This window comes from Nycticebus coucang, chromosome 23, assembly GCF_027406575.1.
Source record: "Nycticebus coucang isolate mNycCou1 chromosome 23, mNycCou1.pri, whole genome shotgun sequence".
In the NCBI taxonomy this organism is placed as follows: Eukaryota; Metazoa; Chordata; class Mammalia; order Primates; family Lorisidae; genus Nycticebus; species Nycticebus coucang.
The window spans coordinates 11,884,969-11,905,597 of record NC_069802.1 but is presented as its reverse complement, the minus strand read 5'-3'; the positions used below and the strand labels follow the sequence as shown (position 1 = coordinate 11,905,597).

Below are 20,629 nucleotides of genomic sequence, written 5' to 3'. Positions count from 1 at the left end.
ATTAATTTGCAAAGACTTTGTTTTTCTAAATTAAATGCTAATTTCTAAATTATTGCCCATGGAGATTATTACATGATTTGCATGCTTTTGGAAAATAAGACTTATTTTTTATGCCCTGCTTGTTTGCACATATTGTGATTTTTTTCCCCACTAAACTCTTTTTTTTTTTTTTTTTTTTTTTTTGGCCGGGGCTGGGTTTGAACCCGCCACCTCCGGCATATGGGACCGGCGCCCTACCCGCTGAGCCACAGGAGCCGCCCCCCACTAAACTCTTGACAAATATGAGTTTTCATTTTTTCCTCCCTTTGTTGATTCTTGTCCTTCCACTCAGGAACGAAAAATAATTGAAGACACTGTGGTTCCATTTACCGTTTCTTCAAGTTCTGCAGACCAGCTGTCCACATCCTCCTCCGTGACTGACAGCAGTGGGGCAATGGTGAGACCATTGATAAAAAGCAATTTTTTTTTCTTTTTCTTTTTCTTTTTGCAGTTTTGGCCAGGGCTGGGTTTGAACCCGCCACCTCTGGCACATGGGTCCAGCGCCCTACCACTTTGAGCCACAGGTGCTGCCCAAAAGCAATTTTTTTTCAAAAATGCAATGCAGCTGTTTTATTTATTTATTTATTTGTTTACTGAAACAGAGTCTCTTTAGTTGCCCTTGGTAGATTATTTGTTTATTTATTGAGACAGAGTCTCATTTTGTTGCCCTCGGTAGAGTGCCCTTGGTGTCATAGGTCACAGCGACCTCAAACTCTTAGGCTCAAGCAATTCTCTTGCTTCAGTCTCCCAAGTAGCTGGGACTTCAGGCGCCCTCCACAATGCCCAGCTGTTTTTAGAGACGGTGTCTGGCTCTTGCTTAGGCTGGTCTGGAACACATGAGCTCAGGCAATTTACCCGCCTCGGCCTCCCAAAGTACTAGGATTACAGGCATGAGCCACCGCACCCAGCCAAAAGCAATTTTTTAAATAAAGAAACCTGAAAAGAAGTACAAAGTCACCAGGCCAAGTTTTCCCATCAGACTCAATAGTTTACATCTGAGACCACTATTTCCCTAGGACCATGTCAGCTACCACATGGCCATTGCGCCTCATCGCACTGTCACTTCCCGGGGATCAGTAAAGTCATTCCTCTGGCCAGATCTCTCCCAATAGGCTAGCAGCTATCTGTCCACACCTGGCTGGTATGATCTCAATTAGTGAGCCGTATGCTGGAATGTCCTTCTCACTGCTCGGCTCCCAGATTATTTATTTATTCAAGAGACATTTGTTCCTCTGTGCAATACCACACAGTCCTTTGCATTGTCTGGCAACAGCAGCAATGCCAGAAATATGTTCTCTCCCAGCCTCTGGGAAAGTTGCTTCTAACCCCCAAGTTGAGGGCTGAAGAGCATCTAAAAGGCTGGTGTCCCTCCCTCCCCCAGGTAAGGTTGTGGAGTTACTGGCAGAAGTCCTGTGAAGACCCAGGACTATAATCTATATGAAATAACAGAACCCTATGATTCTAGGAAACCTTTTATCCTGAAGTTAGTGATTCTGTGACTTTGTTTTATTTTTAAAGGGAGGGGGGAGAGTCTAACCAATTCTTCTTTATGACAACTTTTGAGATAAGGCCAGATTAGACATTTACTCCAAATAGTTAGAAGTCAATTGCCACTCAGTTAATTTGGATTATTCCTTAAATGGCAGGCAAAGTGATTGAAAAATACTTTAAATACCCTGTGGCCAGAGATTTGTGTTATACAGTGTGTTTAAAATTTATATTTAAGATTATCCTTGTTTTTCACCTTAAGAATAAGGTGGACTTGGAAAACTGTCAAGATGAAAAACAAGAGAAAAAACAGAAGAAACCATTCCAGGAGGATGGCAATGACTTATTGCTTAAGACGAAGGAAAGTGATTCACTGGAGGAGAAAGGCAGGTATGAGCTTGTACCAGGCTGTCCATGAAAATTTACAGAGCTGGGCTCTGTGCGTTCACTCCCGGGAAAGGTACCCATTGCTAATGCAAATTACATTCAGCTTTGAAATGATCATTCCAGTAATACATGACATATTGCTTGGACATATTGTAATAGCTCTGAAGTCAGTGTCCTTATGCTCTTGAATATAAATAGCCTTATTTTTAAATAGGCGAAACCTTTTTCAAATAAGGAGAGATGATATTGATCATCAAAAGAGTGTGCTGTCAATTCAAAGCCCACCCCCAAATGTTACTCATTTGAAATAATGAATGAGACTGGAGGGATAAGACATTGAAATGAGGCGTTGGGGTCCCAATGAACTTGGCCTTTAGTATCCTCTGAGGTATGAGAAGCCACTCGTAGTTTACTCCAGTGATGATATAAAGGATAACGAACTGATCAATTGGGTGTGGGTTATCTCCCCACCCATGGGCTCTGTCTGTCCCATGGGAGATTAGAAAAGGACAGCTGGTGACCCCTGGAACACTCAAAGCCAATTCAGATGGAGCAGACTCTGCTTGTGGCTGTGGGACACAGTGGGATTATTGATGCCACCCCATGCCTAACCTAGAAGGGACTTGCGGGAAGCCCAGGAGGCTGGCAGTACCCTGCTGTCAGCATGTTCTTCATAGGACAGATGTTTGCCTCTGGGGCTTGAGAGAGCAGAGAGGCATTGGTGATAGTGTATGCAGGTGGACACGCACACAGCACCCCCAGAGGGACCTGAAGACAGGAACAGCTGTCTAAGTGTCATTTCCAAGATTGACTAATTTGAAAGGTTGGCTGGGAGCTGAGCTCTCCTGTGCTTATCAGCAAAAAGACCAGGCGAATTGTGGGCTGCAGGAGCTCACTCAGCGCCTGTGTCCAGAGACTGCAGAGTCATTGAAGGAGCACATCTGTTTCCAGTTAATACAGTTTTATGAAATGAAAACCACTGGCCCAGAAGATTTGAATGATGCTGATGAACCTTTGCTGGTTCTCCAGTCTGTGTCCCTGTTGTCACCAGAATCTCGCTTTGCATATAGAAGCCACCAAAAGGCCAGAGAGTTACCACACAAAGGTCCTGCGTGGCCCAAATAATTTCTATAATAAGTCCTCTCTTGTGAAAATCTGGAGCACTCTAGGTAGCTCTGGCATCCCTTGAAATTATTAGTGAAGGGCTTTGTGACAGGGAGGTCATCAGAAATGATAGTTTGTTGCACTCATTAAATCAACGGACAATAAAAATGTGTAACATGTTATTTTAAGTCCATTTCAAATCTAGTTTAAAATAGGAAAAATAAACAGTCCCATCTCTTTCTTCATATTTAATTGGTACTTCTATGAACTAAGGGATAGAGCTAGTAAATTCAATCCAGTTGCTTTTATCTCTGTTCTGAAACATATTTCTTTACTTTAACAGCCTAACTCAAGGGGCTTTGGCTCATTCTGAGAACCCCGTGTCAACAAGAATCCATCAGGAGCATCAGCTGAATACAGAGGCTGGGACCCCACACTGTGGATTGAACCCACAGCTAGCTCAGGGTAAGAATGGAGAGGACCAACTTCAATGTTTAAGTTGTTATAAGACCCTCTCATTATCCAGACAGATACGATCCCTGCTGACTGCAAGCTTCTCTCCAAGGAGACTGGACTCCTTTGCTAAATATATAGGGCATAATCTCCCACCACCCTGTGCCCAGACCGTGTGAACTCCCTGGGGACCCAGTGAGGCCTGAGCAGATACTATGTAATAGCACTTTTTTAAAAAGGTACATTTGCAGAAACCTTCATAAACAGTGTGTTTGAGACATCTTCAAGTTTTCCAATTGTACCTCTGGGCGTAATTGCCCCATCAAACATTTATGGAAAAATAGAATCCATGAAGCTGGGTTGAGATATAGGTGCTGGGAGCTTGGGAAGGTCCCATCAGCTATCACTACCACATCACCCTCATTCCCACCTGTGTCCCCACACCCCAGGCTCACCACAACTAAACTCAAATACGTTCCTCACCAAAATGATCACCTTCTACCTGCAAGGGGTCTTGAGGATCATGCTAGATCATTGAAACTTCAAATGTTGAGTTTTACAAAGAGGAGGTCTGAATTAGGAGTACAAAATGGTGACCATGATGAAAGCAAATTTGGCTGAGCAAACATGTTTTAATGGTAGAATCATTGAATTTGGCCTTGTGTTTCTTGGCATGTTGTCTATGCATAGAGTAACACAGGGTTGATTATAACACGTCAGCACTGATGTGTGTGTGCTCTCATACAGAGATAACCTGCGAGCTGAATGTCATGTGGGTGCCCTGTGGATTTAAACCACGTCACAGGTGATGAAATCCATGGGTCAGAGAAGGCAGTGGCTGTTTACTGTGTTTTAGAAATTACATAATTGCATCCACCCAAATTTGCTTTCTTTAAGCATAGGAAGTCAGTATTTTTAAGATTTGTTATTATTACATCAGAAGTCGGTAAGGCAAAAGGCTCTGGTTCCCAGTCTCCTTTGTTTTAAGAACTAATTCACGGCATAGTGAATCAGAGGCCTCAGCAGACATTAGCACTTCAAAGAAAGGTGACTTCCTAGGCACCAGGGTGACTTTTCTGAGTGCTAACTTTATGTTCTTTTCTTGGCTCAGATCCATCTCAGAGTCAGCAGGTATCAAACCTAGCAGGACCCACTGCAGAGGAGATGAAGCCAAAATCCCTCTCGCTGGACAAAAGCGTGAACCATCAGCTGGAGTCCCCTAGCGAAAGGCGGAAGTGAGTAACCAAATAGGATGGATGTGGGATTCTTTTTTATTCCTTTGAATTTACTGACTCAGAAGGGGGAAAATGAAAAAGTGTGATAGCAAGATGTCAGCTGCTTTTTCTGTGTTTTCTCTCTGCTTAATCTCATTGACAAGCTAACAGATATTTATGGAAGTCTGCAAGTAAATAGTCACTCCAAACATTGATTTGTCAGCGACAACATTATGTTTGTAACTCACAAATCTAAACATTGGAAAAAATATGCAGGCCTGTTACATTAGTAATTTACTTAAGTGAGTTAAATTGTCTTGGACTATAGACAGTGTTCTTTCAAGGAAAAATATTTTTATTCTATCATCTTCTCCAATCAAGGCAGCTATGCTGGGTTTCATTCTAATTTGGTAAGAATGGGGTTTCTTTTTACAATAATATTTGTTTCTCTTATTTTTAACCATTTCAATATAATAGACACTATCGTAAACAATTTACATATATTTCTCTCTTCTTCTTTAAATACCTTGACTTGGCAGCGCCCGTAGCTCAGCGGGAAGAGCACCAGCCATATGCACTGAGGCTGGTGGGTTCGAACCCGGCCCAGGCCAACGAAAACAACAATGACAACTGCAACAAAAATATAGCTGGGCAGTGTGGGGGGCGCCTGTAATCCCAACTACTTGAGAGGTTGAGGCAAGAGAATGGCTGAAGCCCAAGAGTTGGAGGTTGCTGTGAGCTGTGACTCCACGGCACTCTACCCAGGTGACAGCTTGAGACTCTGTCTCAAAAATAAATAAATACCTTGACTTGCTGAACCCTCTCAACAACTTTACCAGTTGTTCTTCCCATTTTACAGGTGATGAAATTGGGGCTTGATACTGGTTAAGTGTTTGAGGAATTCAAAATGAACCCCCAGTTTTACTTAAGATTTGAGCCAGAGGTTTCTGTAATCACAGTAACATGCATTGTATTGTAACCAATCATTCTACCTAGAGCCAGACCACATCCATCCAAATTTTGACTCTACCACTTACCTACACAGGATTTTGAACAAATTACTTAATCTTTTCTCTGCCCGCATTTTCTCATCTATAAAATGGGAATGATAATAGTACTTAACTGTAACCCTAACAATAGGGTTTCATGCCTGACTTATGGTAAGTAAGAGATCATGACCATTTTAAAGTAATCGTTACTGTTATTGACTATTGCAGTGATTTTCAACCTTTGTTAAGCACTGGTGCTTATACTTTAAGGGATTAGATAAAAATGTGATATTTTGGAGAAGAGGACCTCTGCCTGAGGAGGGAGGTTTCAGTGGGCAGCGGCTCGGGGAGTTATGCTGGAACAGAAGGTGGATGGACTCACGCTCTGTTCACATCTGTCTTGCTGTTTTTCTTTCCCTTGCTCTTTTCTTTGTCCTCCCCCTTTCTTTACAAATGAAATTATCTTTTAAAAGCAAGAGCCAAGACCTGACTGCTTACTCCCAGGCAGGGCTCACATACAACCGTTCTGCTGGCTTCTGCTGGGGACCGTTCTGCATGATCAGTGCCCGTGACATAGCACTATGACAGATTTTGAACACCACCCTTCTTCATATGTACCCGAAATGAATTTGTGAATAAGGGTGGAGACCACCTCGCTGAAAATACCTTCTTTAAATCTGCCCTTTAGTCCTGGGCTCTAAAAATTAGAAAAATGTTTTGTCTCTTCTGCTCAAGAAGCCAGTTTTGGTTGTATACAGCCAATGCAAATAGAATTCTTGCTATATATTATGACTTTTGTTCTTAAAAAAAAAAAATGATTAGTAGGAGACCCTGTGGTCTTTGGTTTGTTTGTCATGGAAGATTTTTATCTGATCTAAAATGTCATTTCTTAAGGAGTTGGGCTTCTCCTTACTTGTTATAATCTCTGGCTCCTTTACCGTGTTACAGGAGAAGCCCCAGAGAGAAGTTCCAGGCTGGGCCCTTGTCCCCGTGTTCCCCCACCCCTCCCGGCCAGTCACCGAACAGGAACAAGAGGTCAGCAAGCCTTCCCCAGGCTGCTCGGATTTGACTGGAGTTCACCAAGCATCATTTTGCATTAGTCTTTGCCAGATCATTTTTAGGGATTTTTTAATCCACATCTCTCCCAGCTCACACATGCATACACACACACACATACACATGCACACACACATACACACACACACACATATACACACGCACACATACACACATACACGTGCACACACATATACCCACACACGTGCACACACATATACACACGCGCACACACATACACACACGTATACACATGCACACACATATACAGTTAACACGTGCACGCACACACATACACACGTGTGCACACATACACACGCGTGCACATACACACACGCACACATATACACACATACACATGCGCGTACACATATACACACACACATATACTCACACATATACTCATGCACACACATACACACATATACACACACGCACACACATACACACACGCACACACATACATACACACGCACACACATACACACACGCGTGCACACATATACACACGCACACACACATATACACACACGCGCGCACACACACACACACAGAGGCAGGAGGAAAGAGAACATTCCCCATCTGCCTGCAGATTTATCAGCCCGCAAGAGAAAAAGTCAAGCGTGTGACGCTGCTCGGCTGTAGCCATAGGGCTTTAATTACATTGTGTGGAACCTGCAATCTAATAATAAAATCCACCAGACAATTGCTGGGCTCGGAAGCCGGCGCCTTTCCCTCCTCGCCAGCTCAGCCCTGCTAGGCAGGAGCCGCTGATGGCTCTTCCCGAGAACCAGGCGGAGGCTGAGAAACGAAACTTCATCCCTCTCTTTTAACCATTCCAGCTCGCTAACGATCGCTTCTGGACATTAACTGAGCCCCTTGATATTCCTAAAAGCTGCCTGAGTTTCCATTCAGCCGAGAGGAACTTATTGAGTGCTCAGCTGTTTTCTCTGATGTAGAAATTTCATTTAACTACCGGATGGGGGGAAATCCTAATAAATAGGGTTTGATGAGGCAACTCTTCCTCTTCAAAGGTATTCCTTTGCTTCTTCTGTCCCTCTGTACCCTGTTTGCTTTCAAATGATATTGTTGTTTTTAAATTTCTTGTGAAGTCCAAGAGCTTCTAAGGCAGCACACATCAAAAGCTGCCTTCAGGGGACAGACTTCTGACCCGGTCTGCTGGTTTGGTGGCTCTACACTGGGGGCTGCCAGGGTACAGAGATGAGGTAGACACAGCCTGGCCCTCCAGGGGCTTACAACATAGAGAGACGGCAAGTGTCCACCTTACAGATCTACAGAATGTTCGCCCTGGAAGTGGTCATAGAGACATCTAGTCCAAACCTTTCATGTTAGAGGTGAAAGGGAGCCCGAAGTGAGTTCATTACATCAGATCACAGAATATGGTGACAGAGCAGAGATTAGGGGGCCCTCTGCCTGGTACCTGTTCTGCTGTAACACAGTGGACTCTATTTTTAAGTAAAAATGATTTTTTCTTTCTTTTTTTTTTTTTAAAGACAGAGACTCCCCTTGTCACCTTAGGTAGAGTGCCATCTTGTCATAGCTCACAGCAACCTCAAAGTCTTGGATTCGGGTGATCCTCTTGCCTCAGTCTCCCAAGTAGCTGGGGCTACAGGTGCCTTACACAACACCCGGCTAGTTTTTCTATTTTTAGTAGAGATGGGGGTCTCACTCTTGCTCAGGGTGGTCTCGACCGCCACATCTACCTCAGCCTCCCAGGATGCTGGGATTATAGCCATGAGCCACCACACCTGGCCCATTTTTCTTAAAAAATAAAAATTAACACCCTAGTAGAACAATGGACCAATTATGGAAAATTTTAAGGCAACATTGAAACTAAGCAAAGCTAAACTCAATTATCTTTTAGAAAGAAAACATAGAATACATATATTGAATCATTCTAAGGAGTTTGAACAGACTATAACACAAACTTCTTGCAATAAAAAGCTTATACACACACACACCCCCAGATTCAATGCCATAATAGAAGTCTACTGTATTTAGTCCAGTCATTGTTTGCAAATCACAGCAAATGCTCGCTTCCCTATTCATTGTCAGTTTAGTAATTCTCCTTTCATCCATTATATAAGCATCTTTTATTCCATATAGAGGATTAAACATCATACTTACTACAACAGTCACCAATATCATAATTCATCTGAGGAATTACTGAGAACAAGACATTCTCCTGGCAAGCCTGGAAATCTCTTGTGACTTGGAAGGCAAGCCACCAAGTGACTCAGTAATCCTGGAGGAGCAAAGTTCAGTCCTGTAGTAGTAAGGCTAATATTAAACATAAAGCATTTTATGGCAGTTCCTTGAAGGATTAGTGGAGAAAAATTGCATGTAGCATTTTTGGAGATCATTTCCCTTACCACCCTTGAAGATCAGTTCCTTGAGCACATACTCTGTTGGCACCTATCAGATCATTTCCCTGAGCACGCAACCCCTGCATGTCTTTGCTTAGTAATCTTTCTGCCCATTATGTATCTTCTCAATAAAAGGACTCCGCGAGAAGTGTTCAGGGCCACCCTGCACCTCTGGGAAGCCCACCTCCTGCAGCGTGTACTGTCAATCCGTGTCATATGTGATCATTTATGTGGTAGCAACAAATCCATGTTTTCATTTTTGCATGATGTTGCATGTTTATGTGTTTGACCGAGTATTCCAAACTGACATTTTTATTATTACATATGTTTTTGAACTAGGTCCGTAAGTGGGAAGAAGCTGTGCTCCTCCTGTGGGCTTCCTTTGGGTAAAGGAGCCGCGATGGTCATTGAGACTCTTAGTCTCTATTTTCACATCCAGTGTTTTAAAGTACGTATGCTCCACTCTTTTCCCTAAGTCCCATCTTGTCGTGTCCTTGGGCATCATCCTGTGCTGAGAAATACTTCCTGGAGATCCCAGAGCCCTTTCCTGTATGGTTGGGTCATAGCTGGACATGTGGGTGGATCCGTCCTCAGAATGAAACTGTCCCATTACAAGTCCTTCTGGGCTAGAGGAAGCAACACAGGTCTGTGCGATTTGTCTTTACAGAGCAGTGTTTGGGATGTTGGGAGAATGAACTTGTGCAGCCACGTGGATTTATTTGGAATATAATATCTTTGCTGCTGCTTTAATTCTTGTGACTGAATGTCAAAGGGTTTTAGGCTTTGACCTAATGGAAAAATTTCTGTCAATTAAATGGTTATAGCTAGAAGCAAAATCATAGCTCTCAGAATGAATATGTCTGCAATACCAGAGTAAATGTCACTCCCTATGAGAAGTTGCTCTGCTCACCCAGACTAAGCAGCTGCCTTCCGTGTAGGCCTGTATAGACTTTCTAAGTCCTTGTCCCTCATTAGTGAATTAATTATCATCTCCTATAATAAACCATAAACTCCACAGGGCAGGGACCATGTCTGTATTACTCACCTTTATTTCTTCCATATCTAGCACAGCAGATGTCAGTAAATATTTTTGGATGAATCAATTAATGAATAAACTGAAAATGACAAAGCCTAGATTCTAGTTTCAAATCTCCAGCTAATAAGTAGGTGACCTAACCAGTTATGCCTGATTTATTATAAAATTTATAAGTAGACTATGCCAGCACATTCTGTCCTTTTTTTCTACGACATGTTTCAAATTAGTATATAATCTTTGAATCTAAACCTTCTGGCTCTGAAGAGTTATTTCTTTGTCTGCATAACCCTGACATGCTTTCTTGAATTTTGAATTTCATTCTATTTCTTCTTGGTTGCTTCCTGGGCTTGAAAACAAATTTGCATGGGTTCAAAATAATTCCCACTTTGCCTATAAGCTGAGAGAAAATCAGTGAAGTTGTCCCCAAATTATTAATTTGGTAATACCAGTAATCACTTAAAAACAAGACTTATCAGACAACATATAAATGTGGATACTTATTTTAGATTTTATTTGTCAAAAATATTATTTATTGATTTCTATAGAGAACCACAAAGGGCAAGCAAACATATTTTTGTTGTAAAATTAAACAGTGTATGGCCTACGTTTTTTGAGGCTGAAGGAATTATAGCTTAAACATTTTATGGCTATGCCAAGATAATATATTTCAACACTACATTTTGTTCTCAGAAACTTGACCAGAGCTAGAAATAATCAAGGTGGCAAAGAATCTATAGATTTTCAAGGATTCAGAGATTTGCCTTCTTAGCTGTCTAAGGCCCTTATTCTAATCATTCACTTCCTGGAACTAGCCTGATGCTGTAAGGTACATCGGCTCGTAGATTTATCCCCCACCTCTACAATGTAGACGTAACATAGTTTGAATGAAGCCTCCTGTGCCCCAGGTGATCTTAGAGCATGAGTCAGGGGTGGGTCTGGATCCCCCCTGCCAGGGACTGGCACCTGGATCTATCTGCATGGCCGTCCTGTCTGGTACAAACAGCAAAGTGCATACCACAGTCTCCATCTGCACTTGGCTGTCTTGGCAGAAAGGAGTCCCATTCCCAATGGGTTTGTTACTCCGGGTATCACTGCCTTTAATGTGGAAATGTAAAATGGAATAGCTATTTCCTAGAAATTCTGATTTGGTAGAACTTAGCAACAGTGCTGCAAAGCCTTTAAAGCAGTGGTTCTCAACCCTCCTAATGCCGAGGCCCTTTAATACAATTCCTGTGGGTCGCGACCCACAGGTTGAGAACCACTGCTTTAGAGATTATTAGTAAGCAAGTTTCCATTGATAACTCATTGTCCGTATGTCTGTGTAAAGCCACTGAAGTTTAATCTGTTTAAAATTGTTCTTCCATCTTGGTTAAGAAATGGCATATTATAGAGGTTAGGACGATAGGTTTGGGAGTCAACCTGATACTACTTACCAGCTGCACCACCTTTGGATTAGTGAACTAACCTCTCTGAACTAGTTTCCTTCTCTTTAAAATGCAAGGAATTAAGGTAAAATGCTAACAGTAGATTTATTTTCACTGTAAGGTAACAGTAGTATCTCATCTAACACATACTAGATACTCAACAAAGGGGGAGGTTGTAGAAATAATTATTGTTTTATTCACGTAAACAGTAACTATGCATTATAAAGAAACAATTCCTTACTCATCTTTTAACATCTGCTCTTTTTACTCCGTAGTGTGGAATTTGTAAAGGACAGCTTGGAGATGCAGTGAGTGGGACAGATGTTAGGATTCGAAATGGTCTTCTCAACTGTAATGATTGTTACATGCGATCCAGAAGTAAGTACCTGCGAGAACGTCTCAAGATGAGTAATTTCTATATCACGAGCCTTGCAGAGGACCCTGTTTAGGAGTTCAAATATTTATCCTTATCAGGTGACATGCTTAGCCTAAGAGAACATTTTCTAAATATCTGGGTAAAAGAGGTGATAATGAAACAGCCCTTTGGTTCCCACTTGTTTCTTATCAGAAATTACTGCTACAATGGGGACAGATTCTTTTTATCCAGAAGCACAACACTCCAGTAGGTAAAAACTGTAGAGCAAGTTTGAGACATCACCTGACGTCACCATGGAGATTTTGGTAGTAGAAGGTATAAGGCCTGTGGAAGAGGCTCCCATTGCTTCTCAGGTCAAGCACCAACTCCTCAGCATCCACAGGCCCTACTCAGGAGTCTCTTCACATGGTTGTGTTTGCAACTGAATCAAAAGTTCGTTGAGGGCGGCACCTGTGGCTCAAAGGAGTACGGCGCTGGCCCCATATACCCGAGGTGGCGGGTTCAAACCCAGCCCCGGCAAAAAAACTGCAAAAAAAAAAAAAAGTTTCTTGAGAGACAAAAATAATGGGTTCTACTTCCCCATGAATTCTTCCTCAACTCCCACCCGCACAGTACCTTAGCATAATAATAATAATAATAATAAAGGTTTAAAAACAATTTGCTGTCTATCTGGGTCTCCTAATGTGAAAGGTTCATGTTGGGGACGCTAGGGGGTGCTGTTGCCTAGCTGCTGTTTGGAAAATCTGAAAACAGCCGTAACTGGCATCTTGAGTCTAACCTTGGTCTCCATCGTTAAGTACAATCCTTTTGGTGGGCAACCTAGACAGAAGATCCTCTAAATTCATCAGTCAAGAAACTCTTTAAAAAACAATCAGAGTGAAAATTACGGGGTTCGAAATTCAAGAATGTTTTATTGTTTCTCTAAGTAAGTGAGGTAAGTTTTTTCTTTATTTCAGATTAATATGAGGACACAATTAGGTTACATTGTTTACATTTGTTAGGCAGAGTCCAAGTTGCAGTTGCCCCTGACCCAGGAGGGGTGCCACACACCCTTACATTGTGCCCGTTAGGTGGGAACACACCCATCCCCTTCCTCTCCCTTCTCTCTCCTCTCCTCACCCCACCTGAGTTTGTGCTTTTCTCTCGTGTCATCGTGTATTTGTTTGTCCACTGTCCCATATTAGTATTAGATTACTACTGGATATTTGCTTTTCCATTCCCATGACACTTTACTAAGTAGAATGTTCTCTGCTTCCATCCAGGCTAATACAAAAATGTAGCCTCCCTCTTCTTTCGTTTCAGCCTTTAAATGGGTCTCAAAGCTGTAAAACTTTAAGAATAAGAATTTAAACAAATTTGTTTTATAACTCTAGATTTAGTAAACTCAGATAAATACATGCCTATTAATAAAATGATAGGAAATAAAATCAAACCCAGGTGGTTTTAGACCTATGATAAATGTTTGACTTGAAGTCAAAACAGTTCCAACTTAGACGTGCTACCAACAAATTCCATGTATTATAAGTAATAATTTGTAATACCAGGTTTTATATGCTGACATTAAAATATGCATAAATAGTATATGTATATCATAACATATATATACATCAAATATATTCATATGTAGCATGTGATGATACATGTATCCTTTAAACTAGATCTTTATTTTGTCTTCTTTTTATACACTAGAAAGGAAAACTAAATCCTTTTATACTAGATTTCAAAATGATTTTTCTTATCTTCTATAAATTATACTTTTTCTCACCTTCAAAGAACCAGCTGAATGTGGTTGACAGAACCAGAAGAGGGCGCTCTTGGGCTGAAGGACTGTTGAGAAAGACTTGGAAAGGGCTGTGGTTCTGAGTTTCTTTCACAATTTAAAGAACTTGAAGAATGCCAACAGAGAGGAACCCTGAACCCATCTGAGGGTGACAGTGACCTGTTTTCTTCCATATTTTTTTTTAACTGAGAAGTTGGTGATTCATTGTCTGGAAATTAGCTTTTTGGATCTAAGCCAGCAATTGTATTCTGATGCTCACAAATAGAAAGGACATTAACTGCTTTTTAATCTCAAATCTAAAGAGAAACCATGGAGTTCCTATAATGATGAAAAATAAGAAAGTGATCTGGAGGTAGTCTATGGATCGGAGTTTTTGTTCATTTATGTTATATTTTAAATGCAATATTTTACAAAGTTTTTTCAGGATACTAAGAAATACAAAGAAAAAAGCAAAAAGGCTCCTTAGTTCTGCCTAGATAACTCTATAAATAGTCAAAGAATAAATGATGAACATTCTAAATAATACAGACAGGATTAGAAAAATTGAATTGTTCAGACAGATACCAAATTAAAGGTAAAAATTACAAAGTTAACCACTGTGATCACTTTCTAATAATGTCTCGGAGAGAGGGACAGAATGTACATGTTTGTATATGCCCGCACACACTTGCACACATGCACACACAGATACACCTGTGTATGATGTATCTGCCTGGATATGTGTTAGTTTTTATTTCAAGAAGGTGATGATCACATAATCACAATGTTCTGTGCTTATTTTTAACTTAATAATATATCTTGGCAATTCTTCCATATAGCATATTGGTTTTTTCTCATTCTTTTTAATGGCTTTTTTTTTTTTTTTTTTTTTGGAGACAGAGTCTCGCTTTGTTGCCCTTGGTAGAGTGCCTTGGCATCATAGCTCACAGCAACCTCAAACTCTTGGGCTCAAGTGATTCTCTCACTTCAGTCTCCCAAGTAGCTAGGACTACAGGTGCCTGCTGCAATGCCTGGCTCTTTTTAGAGACGGGGTCTCAGTCTTGCTCAGGCTGGTCTCAAATTTGTGAGCTTAGCTGATCCACCTGCCTTGGCCTCCCAGACTGCTAGGATTACAGGCTTTGAGCCACCTCACCCTGTCCTTTTTTAATGGCTTTTTAATAGCTGCATACAGTCCCATTATATGGACTTACAATAATTTAAAACTAATGCTCAGTGAATGGACACTTTGGTTGTTTCCAGTTTTTTAATATTATTTTTTAAATGTTCCAATGAACATCCTTGTATATAAATCTTGATGAGTATATGAAAGCATCTCCATAGAATACATTCTGAGCAGTAGCACCGCTGAGTTAAAAGCTTGCACTTTCTAAATTTTCAGCTATCTTGCCTAGTTATCATTCAAAAGCGTGCACTCTCCCTGCAAAATGTATGAGACGAGCCCTTTCTTCCTCCAAGCCTAACTCATCTCTGGCTATCATCAAATGTTAAAAATTTCCCCTCCTGCTAGGTGGGAAAAACCTCATTGCTTTGCTGTATTTCTTTAATGATGAGTTTGAGTATCTTTTCATATGTTTGTTCACCATTTATATAAAGTGCTTCTCTTATCTTTTCCCCATGCTTTTATTGGTACCTGGTTTGTGTAAGTTCTTTGCCAATTAAAGGTATTCACCCTTGGTTATATTTGCTGCATATCACAGCTATTGGTTTTTCTACTTTGTGAATTATTTTCATACAGAAGATTTTCATGCAGAAGATTAGGCAATCAAATATATATATTTTTTCCTTTTTGAATTCTAGATTTCTTTTAAAAACTCATTATTTCAAGGATAAATTTAGCTGAGATTTCTCCTAGAATTGTTTGTTGTTCTCTCTTTCACACATTCATGTGTGATAATCAAGAATGCATTTTGAGATAAAAAACTGAGGCAGATATCTAGCCTTTTTCCCCCAAATAGCCAATTATGTGAATATCACTTAATGAATAATCTCTTTTTTCCCACTAATTTAAAATGTCAGCCTTTTCATAAACTAAATTCACATATATAGTTATGTGTATATCTGGATATTTTATTATGTTTGATTAGCCTGTTTATTTTCTTTTCTTGAATGGTTTTAATTATTGTAGCTTCATCATATGTTTTAATAATGGCCACTTTCTCTCCAGTTATTTTTTCCAAAATTTTCTTAACTCCCCTAATGTTTATTTTTTTTTTCAGGTAACATAAGTATCATTTTAGGCAAATATTAATTAAGTTAACACATGACAGACAGAATGACAACAGGTCTGGGCGGACTATTCATTTCTTTACTGATGTTCTAAGACATAAAGATACTTTAGGAATGAATAGTAGAGTAGAGAAGATTATAATTTGTCTTGAGAAGTATAAATATATACTTGAATCATTTAAATATATCCCAGGTGCAATAAAAGAGTCGGAATGGGAAGAAATGGCTAAAAACCATTTTTCTTTTTTTTTTTAAATTTCATCTGAGTTGAGAAGAGGGGAGATGGATAGATGTGAAGGGTGGTTTACATCATAGGCATTCTAAGTGAAACAAAACAATTTCATTTTGTGGAATAATAAAAGCTGAATATATAATCCTATTCACTCCAAGTAACTAGTTGCATTTAAATGAAATTTTTCTCTTGGAGGGAAAAATAGCATAACAGCATATTAAAATGCAATTCCTAAAAGCGATGTAAACAGTTTTTAAGATCATATGTAAATGGGAATGGAAGTGCAAAACAGATTACCTGTCACGCATCAGGCCGACATGCGTTTAGCTAGTGCCGTTTGTGCTTGGGCGTTAGATGGCTGTGTCTTTGTACGTGGTGTTCTGGGCCACAATTCTCTCTCCTGAAATGCGTTTAAAACCCACTCCCTCAGGTCTTTTCAAATGTTGCAATCACCTCATCACAACTCTAGCACCTAAAAAGGAGAAACCCTGTGAAGATGTCAACAGGAAAGATGACACCCAAACAATCCTTTCTATGTAGGGTTGCCAGATAAAATATACGACACCGTAAACTTTTTTTTTTTTGCCTAAATTTGAATTTCAGAGGAATAATGAATTTTTTTAGTGCACGGATGTCCCAGATATTGCATGCTCTGAATTTGGCACAAGCATGTCCCAAATATCATATGAGATTCACTTACGTAATACTAAAATGTTAGGTGTTGTTTATCTGAAATTGAATTTTACTGGGTGTTCTGTATTTATACTTGCTAAACCTAGTGATCCTATTTCTAGATCATATGTCAAGTTCCTCTAGTTACAATGTATTTAGTCTTAGAGAAATAAAACCTAAAGAAACTGAGAGAAAAGAGGTTATTTTCTTGCTTATTTACCCCAGAGGACAAAGTAGAAAATTGAGTGAGATCACTTGGTTTAGGGGAAATGCAGAACGTTTGATCAAACTTTACAGTACATCTGATTCACCTGGGCACCCCGTTAGGTGGGTCTGGGATGGGGCTCGGTATTCTGCATTGCTGAAAAAAAAAAAAAAAACTCAGAATGATGTCAATCCTGCTTGTCCTTGGACAATGCGTTAGTAGTAAGGTGGGACAAGTTTCCCCTCCCCAGGAGGAAGCAGCTTTGGTAAAGGTAATTGCTAATCTGGCAAGTTTTAAATTGCTAATCTGGTAATTGCTAATTTTGCATTGAAGCAAGATATGTTGACTAAATGTTGCTGTGTTTTTAATTGCAGGTGCTGGCCAGCCGACCACATTGTGACTGTGACCGTTCAGAGTTTCCATATCACTCACCATTTCTTTGCTGAGGTTGCCCCTGGCCATCGCTTAACAAAATCCCAAGTTCGGGGGCTCCTTAGCATTCACCTAATTTCAGAAAGGCTATTCTAAAAGGTGGTATCTGTTCTTTTGTAGCAAAGTGTTTGTGTTTTTCCCAGGCTGTTGTTGTTTGTTTCTGCATTTACACAGTATAATACAAAAGAATATTGGGTTGAATTGATCGCGAATAGTCCAAACACGGTTTCAGTATGGTCAGACAGGCTTACGGTTTAAAATGTGTCATTCTCTTCTGGGGGAATTAGCTAAAGGATGCAATAAGCCTGTTTTGTTTTAGAACTTATAGGAATTAAACACTTTATGTTTACAGAATTGAGCTGCAGAAAGTGCAAGACATGCCAATTTGAGACACGGGGTCTTCTAAGACAGGAGCATCAATTTAATGCATTCAGCTCTAAGCATCACAGTGAACTTTCTCTGAGCTATCACTTGTTTTTAATGCAAAGGCGCTAGTCTGATAATATATACTGTAATCCTGAAAGATTTGTGTTACTTACCTTTTGAGGTAGAAATTATACCAATAAATTATTGCACCGTTAGTATTAGATTTTGTGTACCTTGGAAGTTATGTCATTAATACATGCTGGTTCATCAAATGAAGAGAACCCTTGCAGGATCAGCTAGATTTATACTCTGGGACTTTGCCCCAGGGTAGGAAGAAACTGGAGGGAAATATTTCAGTCATCTTTTCTAAAGTCATTACCAAAATCTGTGAGGAAGTTTAATCTTCCACAGAGTAGCAGGTCAAGGACAGCCAGGAGGCCCGTGTTTCTTGCTTCTCTCCAGACATTAGATTAGGAGACTTAATATCAGATGTGTAGAATATGAGCCATTGAGCTAAGTCCGTCATTAGGTGTAACCACGGCTCAGACTGGCCTGCAAGTTCTCCTTGACGGCCTGAAGCACAGGTGTCCAAAGAAAAGCATCAAGGGCATCCTGACCTCGGGGCATCTGATGTGATAAACCACAGGTGTGTGATCAACAGGCCTCTACAGCTCAAATTGTGCCCCGCCCACCCCGACGGACTTGTGTCACCGCTATACTCCCAAGAATTCTGGACCTTGCTCATGAGACTTTGAGAGAGGAACTCTTGTGAAGAACTGGTTTATTTTCTGCCCAGCGAGATGAGTTTCAGCTGTCCAAGAAAGGAACGAAGTTACTAAAAAGCATCACAATTTAGATCTCCCAGCTGTTGGTGGTTGTTTTATTTTTAAAGACTGGGGGAAGGGGAACTATTTATTCTGCCTTAAAACGATGGCAAATAAGTCAAGATGACATTTTGTGAATGTAGGTGATAGATACCCTCCTAATAGGTTAATGTAATCATAACAAGAGATGAAGTAGAGGTTTTTCGGTTACGTGAGCAATAATTTTTTTTCTGTCTCTTATTGCATATGACTAGCAATTATTTATTTACATGGGTTCTTTGCATGGGGGTTCCATAGGTACAGAAATTTCCTCGACCGTTGGAGGTATTTTGGCCATTTCTGTCATTTGGATGAGCTCTTATTAGATTGAAATTTACACATCATTTTATTAAAAATTGTGCCTTAGAAAATGCAAAGCTGTTGCACATAGTCAGTGATGGATTATGGATGCAATAGAGAGACGAAGTCACTTCCAAGTCCCCAAGACTTCTCCTGGGGTATTTGCTGTTTTACAGGAAAAAGAAAAAATTTTTAAAACAAGAAAAAAAACTAAAAAGAAAAAGAAAAAAGTTTTCAAAATGTACAGATTAAGTCCAATATTTTGGTTAGCCATCTGCATGTTTTATTAAACATTTTGATAATGTGGATGTTTACACTTTGCATGATATTAGTGGAGTACTTTACCACAAATAATTCACAAAACATGTACAATATGGTCGTTCATAACCGATTTTTATAGAATACTTTTTACATGCAGAACTCCATCCATTATGTGAGGATTATCTGAATATTGCACATTCTCTTCTGGTTTCACAAACCCATTTATACATATTTCTTAGTGAGACTCATTGTACATGTATTGAAGCTAGACTCGAGTCAAGAAAAATAAAGCCCCATTCTCCAACTGCAAAATGTGCTTTCCCATAACGAACACGAGTCACCAGCACAGAATAATCTCCAACATTTCCTAAATTCTAATTGCCAACTGTTTCTATTTATATTTGATTTATATTTCATTTGGAGCCTGCTACATGGCAGCTTCGGCAGAGTCAATCTTGTTTTTCCCAGTGCAGCATAATGAATATGATCTATTTCTTTTCAAATAATCTTTGAAATTCCCAGGAAAAATAAAAACGCTCTGCTCTGTTGAGCTATCATGTAAATGTGTTTGTTTAAAAAACTGATGAGGCAAGTGCGTGATTTATTGTTCCTGAGGAAGTATATCTGATTTTTTTTCCTTATACTCCAAAAGCGTGTTTCTTCTCTTTCTTAAGAAAAAAATGGGTAACTCTTTGTTTTTCACTAGCAAACTCTCATGCTGTTTCCTCACTCTTTCTAGGTAGTGTTATTAATGCAATACATATTATAGTTATCAATGCACAGCAGAAGATTTAACGAACTGAAATGGCCCACCGATGTAATGAACTGAAATGATCCACCTCATTATGTGAGTCCGTCCAAAGGATGTTCCCGGTCCGGGTGGGCCAATGTTCTCTATCAGTTACACTAACTTTCGTTTAAAATATTTATTCTAAAATGCCTCTGAGAAATAGTAAAAAAATAAAAAAAAAATTAAAAATAAGTTGTCTAAAATGCAACAGCTTTTATAGTCAATGTACATTTATAAATAAAATACTCAATCTACTTCGTCGTTCATAAATTATTTTTGGAGGGGTGGGAGTTGGCTTTCTTACTCAGGGAGGAGAGAATCAAGCTCTCTCTCTTGTACTTTTTGGTCCAGGGTTCCCTGGTCAAATGATGGCATTGATGCATATTTGAAATCAACTATCAAACCCGCCAGCCTGCTACAGGCATCACTGAGGAATTGGCTTCCAGGGCAGGAGTTAAGCGCCTTGAAATGAGACCCACAGTAACCAGAAGGGGCCTTGCAAATGTCAGTGGGAATTTCCTGAAAAATCAAATCATGGTCAACCTGCAG

The 20,629-nt window shown here is 40.0% G+C and overlaps 1 protein-coding gene across 17 annotated transcripts in view; it reads left to right on the top strand.

The window, feature by feature from the left end:
* Positions 1-20,334, top strand: part of LIMCH1 (LIM and calponin homology domains 1) — a 356,706-nt gene extending 336,372 nt beyond the window's left edge. For 9 of the 17 annotated variants that reach the window (XM_053577484.1, XM_053577482.1, XM_053577480.1 and 6 more), the window contains 8 exons: positions 332-436; positions 1,790-1,917; positions 3,362-3,483; positions 4,583-4,706; positions 6,623-6,709; positions 9,457-9,565; positions 11,853-11,955; positions 17,443-20,334. In XM_053577484.1, coding sequence (XP_053433459.1) covers positions 332-436; positions 1,790-1,917; positions 3,362-3,483; positions 4,583-4,706; positions 6,623-6,709; positions 9,457-9,565; positions 11,853-11,955; positions 17,443-17,468 — 804 coding nt within the window. In that variant the 3' untranslated portion in view covers positions 17,469-20,334. The remainder of the gene's footprint in view (positions 1-331; positions 437-1,789; positions 1,918-3,361; positions 3,484-4,582; positions 4,707-6,622; positions 6,710-9,456; positions 9,566-11,852; positions 11,956-17,442) is intronic. The other 8 variants (XM_053577488.1, XM_053577481.1, XM_053577485.1 and 5 more) reach the window with 1 other exon arrangement.
* Positions 20,335-20,629: the final 295 nt, after the last annotated feature.